Source organism: Gekko japonicus, unplaced genomic scaffold (genome assembly GCF_001447785.1).
Source record: "Gekko japonicus isolate JY-2015 unplaced genomic scaffold, Gekko_japonicus_V1.1 scaffold3052, whole genome shotgun sequence".
In the NCBI taxonomy this organism is placed as follows: Eukaryota; Metazoa; Chordata; class Lepidosauria; order Squamata; family Gekkonidae; genus Gekko; species Gekko japonicus.
In genome coordinates this window covers 72,424-81,131 of record NW_015167146.1, presented here as the reverse complement: position 1 = coordinate 81,131, position 8,708 = coordinate 72,424, and the positions used below count along the sequence as shown (strand labels likewise).

At 46.5% G+C, this 8,708-nt stretch overlaps 1 protein-coding gene across 1 annotated transcript in view; it reads left to right on the top strand.

The window, feature by feature from the left end:
• Positions 1-8,708, top strand: part of MPP2 (membrane protein, palmitoylated 2) — a 50,754-nt gene that overhangs the window by 10,127 nt on the left and 31,919 nt on the right. Inside the window, exons 3-4 of the mRNA XM_015413076.1 lie at positions 746-895; positions 2,812-3,039. Coding sequence (XP_015268562.1) covers positions 746-895; positions 2,812-3,039 — 378 coding nt within the window. The remainder of the gene's footprint in view (positions 1-745; positions 896-2,811; positions 3,040-8,708) is intronic.

The window sequence follows — 8,708 nt, the reverse complement described above, 5'->3', positions numbered from 1 at the left end:
GGAGATGGTACTGGTCGCGCTGACTGACGACCTCCGTAGGCATCTGGATCGTGGCGGCGTGGCAGCACTGGTGCTGTTGGACCTGTTGGTGGTGTTCGACATGGTCGACCACCAGTTGCTGGCCAGCCGCCTCGCCAACGTGGGGATTCAGGGGCTGGCCCTTCTATGGCTTACCTCTTTTCTCCAAGGTCGGGGACAGAGGGTGGCGGTGGGGGGGCAGCGGTCCCGGAGGCGCTCCCTTGAATGTGGGCTGCCTCAGGGGGGGGGGGGCTGTCCCTGATGTTGTTTAACATCTACATGCGCCCCCTTGCCCAGATTGCCTGGAGGTGTGGGCTGGGGTGTCATCAGTATGCCACCACCATGCCACCAATGATATTCCAACCATCTACCCCATATGTAGGGGTAGATGCCACCCAATAGAGCTGTGAAGAACTTGGCCGCCATTGTGGGACGTCGCCTATCTTGGATTTTATGTAATTTATCTGAGCACCAAATTTTATGTTAAGATATAGTGTTTTATTATGTGTTGTTTGTATGTATATTTTTAACTTCAGCATGGCCGTCTGTGAGCCGCCCCGAGCTGAATATTGGATGGGGCGGGATATAAATCTAAAAAATAAAATAATAAATAATAATAAATAATAAACAAATATCTGTCTCTGAACTAATTTGACCTACCCCCATATCGTTTTCTTCCCCCTGGTCTCCTTTTCTCTTCCCCTCCCTCTGTTGACCCTCTTCTCAGTCCCTCCTGGAGACTCACGATTCTGTTGCCTCCAAGAGCTACGAGACTCCACCACCCAGTCCTGCGCTGGACCCCCTGTTCAACAACCAGCCAGTACCCCCAGATGCCGTGCGCATGGTGGGGATTCGGAAGACTGCCGGGGAACACCTGGTGAGTAAACCTCCTCTGATAACTGTATGGTTGAACAGGGTTCAGCCATCTTGAAAGCAGCCTTGTGTGCAATGATCATTCCTTGCCCCACAGCACAAGTCAGATCCAGGGGTCATTTCGTAGAAAAAGAGCTAGGGGGACTCATTAGCATAACTCATTAGCATATGCCACACCCCCTGACATCACCGGAAGTGTGTCCTCCCCACAGCCGGCGGCGACCTCCAGCGGGCACCAGCAGGGAGCTCCAGGCCCCGCCCTCCCGCACCTCACCCGGGGGGATGGCGTCCCCCCGCATCCCTCCCCAAATGACCCCTGGTCAGGTCATTTCTCCTTTGAAAAGACTTTAACCCAAATTGCTTTCCTGTTTCCTTAATCTAGAATTGGAGAAGGACTCTGTTAAAAGCTTGTTGCCATATTGGTGTCTGGTATGTCTGGAGGAGCTGGCAGACACTGCAGGGGTAAAAGGGTGTAGCAGTCTTTGTCCTTGTCTTTCCCCTAGGATAGCAGGAGCACAAGAACTTGGTTATTTTCTCTGCATATTTTATCCAGGTAGTAAAAGCTGGCTCTCTTTGTCACAGGGTTGACCAACTCTTACCACTGTATACATATTTGTGGCACTTGGTTCAGAATAGGGAACCAAGTTACAAAGGATGATTGAGCGATATGAAATATTTCCTCCTACATTCTAAGCGAACGTATGATCTAGTGACACAGTGTGTCTCACTTGTAGCATTTTGCTTGCATGTAATTAATAGGTTGTACATCACAGTTTTGTCAAAGAGAAAGATGTCAAATGGCAGCAGGTGGACTTTTTTGTGGCTCTGTAAAAGTTTTAAATAAGGGCAACAAAATAACATTTCAAGAAATAAATGGACATGTGGATTTTTAAAAAAATGGAAACCCAACTTGCAATATCAAAGAAGCAGAAGTCTGTAATAGTATTCCCCATCAAGGGCCAAAATCAAATAAACTCTGTGGGTTCAAAAATTGTATATCTGCTTGCTGTTGATTGCCATTAGGTTAAACAAATAGGGAACTGAAACTTCCACAGTGTTCCACGGAAGAATCTTTGTGTGTCCCAGGATTTTCTCGTGACAAGTTTGGTAGGACCACGGCTTGGAGTTAGAACAGCTATTTTGCATGCACAAGGTCCTGGGTTCAATCCCTACTAAAAGAAATTGGTAGTAAGTGATGTGAAAGATCTCTGCCTGAGACTCTGGAAAGCCAGTGCCAATTAGAGCAGAAAAAGCTGACCTTGACAGTCAAATGGTCTGACCGAATCTCTTCATGAGTATTCAGGTTAGATCCAATAAACTCCTTTACAACAGAAGTGGTGCCCTAGCTAATATGCAAGAGGAACAAACAGACAGCAGCGACAAAATTATGTTATTTATTTCTTTATTTCCTCTTTTTCTTCAAATATGGCAACAACTTTGGTGGGCATAACAGACCTGCAACATCGGTTCACTCGAACGCCTATTTTTCTTTCAGCACTTGAGGAATCTTCAAGAGGGGTCCACACATAGCAAACATAATTCCACACCCTGACATTCTCCAAGATAGATGTGCTCTTCTCAAAACTTGGAGAAATCTGGGATAGTTCTGAAGAGAACCAGTTTCTCTCCAGAGACTTCTGTGGAACCCCCAGCTGAGCATCTTGGGAGAAGAGGCCAGGCTGACAGCTATGTGGAAGGTTGGGGAAGTCTGATGAGATCCCACTTTCTCTCTGATAGCCTCTTCGAACCCTCTGTAGTTGGATATTGTTCACATCTTGTTGAATGAGGTACGCATACTCCCGGTAGGCTGGCAGGTTAAGAAGCAGCAGCCTAACTCCATACCCAAGTAGGGGATGTTACCCAGCATGTACAATTTCCCTCCTGCTTCCTCTGTGCTCTCCTTTGCTCATTTTGCCTCAGGGTGTGACATTCCGGGTGGAACGAGGCGAGTTGGTCATTGCCCGTATCCTGCATGGTGGTATGATTGACCAGCAGGGGCTGCTGCACGTGGGTGACATCATCAAGGAGGTGAATGGGCAGGAGGTGGGCAGTGACCCACGGGCACTCCAGGAGGTGCTGAAGAATGCCAGTGGAAGCGTTGTACTCAAGATCCTGCCAAGTTACCAGGAGCCGCACCCTCCCCGCCAGGTAGGGCACCCTAATTTAACAACTATCCCCATCCCTGATCTGTGGTATTTCTGAATGGCATCTCTCTTCTTGAACCTGATGGGATCAAAGGACACATCCATTTGCAGTTGTCAAGAAGGGTTTGCTTTTTCTGTTTGATTCTCTGCATTTTGTGCTAGTTTTCTTCCATTCTTTCTGGATTCCTTTGTTTCTTTGCTATTTTGGGGAAGGCTGTATTCCTGAAATGGTTTTTATTATGTTCTAAGATTAGGGCAGTTAACTAATTTTTTAAAACTCCTAATTTGATTATATTATCTGTATGGTAATTTACATGTTATCAATGTTTCAGTACTAGAAGCTCTACAACTCAATATAAGCTTTTGTTAATTCAGCTGCTGGCTTGCGTAAATTAAGCTTGCCATCTGAAAGAAAGACCACCACCCCACTTACTTAGCTAAAGCCACAAAATGTCTGATCAATTTTGTCAGCCAATTGAGGTCTCCTTGAACATGCACCACCCTCTGAGAAACCCTTTCTAGATGCTGCTGTCATTTGAGTCTGATCTCCAAATAGCTTCCTGACTGCATTTGATATCCAAAGAGGGGCAACTGCCTAAGGGTGGAGGTATATCAGCCAGGAAAGGACCTGCAGTCCTTTCAGAACTCAGTAGTGGGCAGAGCAGTGGGTTGACCACCTCCAGGAAAGCAGTTCAGCACCAGAACAGAGAGGAATGCAGTGAATGACTAGAGTCAGCACCTTGGACAGCTCACTGCATGAGCTATAGACTAGATTAGCCAGAAAGAACCTTGGACAGGGTGCCGCACTGGTACCCCAAAGTGTTGTTCTGGTATTGGTCTGGAGCAACTGTGGGCTGACAATAGTCCAAGTATTTAGTCAGGGAGGTGTGCACACGTCTAAGGGGCAAACTACATATTATGTTTCCCAAGTGGTTGCCACAGGTGTAGTGTAGAGAGCCAGTGGTTAAGTGGTTAAGGGGTAGAGAGCCAGTGTAGTGTAGTGGTTAAGTTGGCTGCAACTTGACAGCAAAAAAGAAAAGAAGAAAGAAGTATGTACCTCACTCTGAGCTCTTTGGAGGAAGAACAGAATAAAAACGTAATAAATAGAAAATGACACAATGGGTGCAGGTGACATTTTCTGCAAATCTGAAGCACTGTCAAGCTTGCCTCCTAGATCTTATGCTTATCTGAAAAGACAAGCAAATCCCAATATTACTAAAAGGAAACATGGATCCTACAGAAACCAGCTCTATTACTCCCATCAATGCCTTGATGAAACTATGACTCCCCTCCACATTTCTTTAAATTGCTGATCTTGCTACTGTTTCTGACATTTCCATTCCTTCTTTCCACTTTAAAAAAACAGTCTGCTTTTTCCTACACTATTCCCTACATTTTTCTAACTCCTCTCTTTTTAAAAATGCCTGAGATGGATTTGCACTAATGGTTCTGATTGATTTTTCTGAGATATTGGTGGGATTGAAAAGGTCCCATCTTCTGCTGTGTTTCCTTGCAGAATGCTGTGTGTGCTGTGAAATCACAGGTTTCCAGTAGTGTGTGTTAAATTGGTCAAGTTTTCCCTGCGAAGCAACTGATAATATGACCTTCACCTCTAAGCAAAACTAGCAGACTCCTGCTCATGAAATCCTCTTGTGTTCCTGTCTTAGTGGTGAGGTGTGTTTGGTCCATCCAGACTGGTGTTGGGGAGGCCTTTTTCCTACACTATTTGCTCCTCAGGCCATATAAGAGCAGCTCCTGGGAAGGGACACATACTTTGTGGGTCTCTAAATTCCCTGCTGGGCAGCCACAGTAAGCTGATGATGTAAGAAAATGCAGTCAAAACACCTGAGAACTTAACTACATGTTAAATTTTCTCTGTTAAGTCCCTGGGTTGGGTCATACAAAAGGAAGAAGAGAAGAGATTGGATTTATACCCCGCCCTTCACTACCCGAAGGAGTCTCAGAGGAACTTCCAATCTCCTTTCCCCTCCCCTTCCCACAAAACAGACACCCTGTGAGGTAGGTGGGGCTGAGAGAGCTCTCTCGAGAACTGCCCTTGAGAGAACAGCTCTGAAATAACATGTGACTGGCCCAAGGTCACATCAGCAGCTGCATGTGGAGGACTGGGGAATCAAACCCAGTTCTCCCACATTAGAGTTTGTGCTCCTAACTACTACACTAAACTGCCATTTTCTGGAACAAGGATGGTCTTAGGCATAAGACTTCCATAAGACTTGAGCCCTCGGCTGTGTGTGGGGAGGTACTACCCTGCAGCCCCAGATGCTGGTCCGGCTGCCCCTGATATGCCAGAGCTTTACTCTGGATACTGCTTCCAAGGCAGCACATGAGTGAGCGAGCTGGCTGCCCAGACCAGCAGCATCCGTGGTGGACAAGTTGGCTGAGGTGGCTGAGCAGCCACAGCCTGATCTTCTTCCCTTCCCACCTTTCCAGGATGGATCTGGGGGGAGGAAGCAGTGCCCTGGGAGTGCAATCCCAGCTTTGCCTCTTTACCACTGCCACCACCTTCCATAGCACAGCAGAGATGCAGCCCAAGCCAGGGTGGCAGGGAGTGGAACCAATGGCCATGACTCCCTCCTCCAGCCCCACCGAGCCTATGGCACTGGTCAGGCAGCCCCCAGAGGAGAGCCCTCCCTACCTCTTCATCGGAAGCGGCTTCAGCTACGTGGCAGTGAGTAGACCCCATCCTTGGATTTTGCCCAGAATCAATAAGACTGTTTCTGTTCTGGGACCTTATGTTTCTCAGATACACAGGACTGAGACCACCAGGAATGGAGAGGAGGGGGCTTAGTGCTTCCCCCCCCCCTCTCCATTTTTTCTGACCTGAAATATCTGCAGGGTGCCACCCTTTGCTGTGTTGGGGGAAATGGCAAATATTTATTTTCATATTTTTTTAACGTTGGGATTTTTATCCTGCCCGGGCCCAGGGCGGCTCACATCATATCGCAAAACAATACATGAATTCAAACAATAACCCATTAAAACATCTGTATTAAGTCAAATTCAAACAGCATTAAACTTTAAAATATAACCAGTCTGAGTACCTGAAAGCAGCAGTGAGGGATGTAAATCCGATACACAGTAAACTCATGCCAGAGGAGAAGCAACAAATCAGTCAGATGGAAACGAGCGCCACTCTTGGAGCCCAAGAATTATGACTCATTCCCTAGATGTGGGCTGTTAATTCTAGAGATATAGCCATATCGGAGCACAGAACACCCCCAGCAGGGCTACTAGTGGTTCCTTAGGGCCATCTGAGGTCAGGAAAATGGCAAGGAGGGGATCTCTAAGCCCTCATTCCTAACTCACTGAAGTCCTGACCTGAACCATGTGCCTGGAAATGACAGGGCTCTCAAAACAGTGTGGGAGATGTACCCTTGAAAGATGTACCCTTGAAAGATGCAACATGTAGCTGCTTCCACTCTGACTGATGGAGACCTGTGGTAAGCTGTCCTGCTTCCTGGTGACTATGCCAGATCGTGGCACCTCCTCTGGTATCAGGGTTATGTGCTCAGTTAAGTGCAGCTGAGCAGAGTGATGGAACAACATGCGGTATAAAACAGGACTTTTTAGCCTGCCCTTGCTGTGACGAATGACAAGAAGTCATGTGAATTCGTTACAGCTGTGTTTTTAATTAGACTGTTCGTTGATTAAGGCAATCTTAGTTGATGAACGGTGTGTTTGTTGATTCAGTTTGCATGTTAATAAAACAAGCTGGGAAGATGGAGTTGCCAACAGACCTGGAGAAAGATGCCCTATCCCTTTAACAGATGTTATCGATCAGGTGATGCTGTTTATCTCCATGCCCTGAAAAGCTTCAGCTGCCCATTTCCACACATGACACCTGTGCTAAAGTAGGGTTGCCAACCTCCAGGTGGCGCCTGGATATCTCTTGTTATTACATTTGATCTCCAGATGATCAAGATCAGTTCCCCTGGAGAAGAAGAAGAAGAAACATAATAAGAAGAGGAGGAGGAAAAGACTGGATTTATACCCTGCCCTTCACTTGGAGTCTCAGAGCAGCTTACAAACTCCTTTCCCTCCCCCTCCCCACAACAGACACCCTGTGAGGTAGGTGGGGCTGAGAGAGCTCTGAGAGAAATGCTCTTTCAAGAACAGCTCTGACAGAATTATGGCTTGCTCAAGGTCACACCAGCAGCTGGAAGTGGAGGAGTGGGGAATCAAACCCGGTTCTCCCAGATTAGAGTCCGCACACTTAACCACTACACCAAAACGGCTGCTTTGGAGGGTAGACACAATAGCATTATACCCTGCAGAAGCCCCTCCCCTCCCCAAACCCTGCCCTCTCAAAGCTCCACCTCCCAAATCTCCAGACATTTCCCAATCCAGAGCTGGCAACCCTAGTTGAAGGGATAGGATATTCTCTCCTGGCCTGTTGGCAACACTCTCTGAAGAAGAAAGCCCTTTTTTTGTTCAAAGGATGCATGTGTATATTATGGCAAGCACCGTCTCAGAGCAGGCATTTCCTCCTGTTTGTGAGAAAAGAAGGACTGCTTCTTCTAAACAGGTGTCTGAAATGTTTGTGAGCGCTTGCATTGCAAAGGACATTTAAAACAACAGCTGCCTGATCAATAGGAGATGTGTGTTGAATCTGTCAAGCTGAATGCTGCAGTCCAACTGCACAGCTTTCTTTAGAGTTTCCACTATGAACCATGCTACCACTTCATCACACCATTCCTTTTTCAAATGGAGAAGGTTCTGTCAGAGAGTATTCTGTGACTGCCACGTTACTAAGAGCCTATTGCTTTGAGCAGAATGAGAGTAGTTACCCCTTGGTCTACTTCAAGTTCCCAATGAGTAGGGATGAGTGGTGTAATGTGAATTCCAGTTTTAGGGATTGATTAAGCCAAGGGATGCCACTTACCTGCTTATGGTAGAAGTTCTGCTACCAGTGCTCCAGTGTCCCCCACACTAACTCAGTAGATCAGTTGGGGGGATGGGAGAGGGGGGGAAGCTTTCATTGATTGATGTTGTGATGTCACTTCTAGGTTTTACCTGGAAGTGTTGTCATGATGCTCTAGGAAGTCACTGAAACTCTACAGTTAAGCCCAGAAGCTATTTCACAACATCAACTGATATTTCCCCTTCCCATTCTTCACCCCCTAAAGCTCTCAGTGTTGAGGCCAGAGGCCTAGCAACCCACAGTATGTCTGACTTCTGAGCCCTCAAGTGGAGGGGAGAAAGATCTCTTCTGGATGAGTCTGGCTCTTGGACAAAACTCCCCTGGTCAAGCTTCCTTTCCCATCCTTTTTTTAATAAAGGTTTTATTGGCTCCCTTAAAGAGGGGAGGTATTTCGCTTAAAAGAAAAAAAGGAAGGGTAGACAGTGGGAGAAAGAGAAAGCTGAGTGATATATAAACTGGTAAATTAAACTGTTAGTAATGTCCAATTAATCTTCTTGGGCTTCTTCTCTGTGTTGTCAAACTTCTTTTCTTAGTCCTGTTACATGTAATTCTCTGTTAGTATGTTAGTAATGTTCCTTTGAGTTTCTGTTAATAAAAAAGATCTCTTCTGTGCACATTCAGAACCGCTTCTTTGCGTGCTGGGTACTTTTACTATCGCTGACGTGGAGGAGCTTCCTCTGTTGTCTTCTCCTTCCGGCTTGTTAGATCCTCCTTCGGGTTGTTGTTAATAC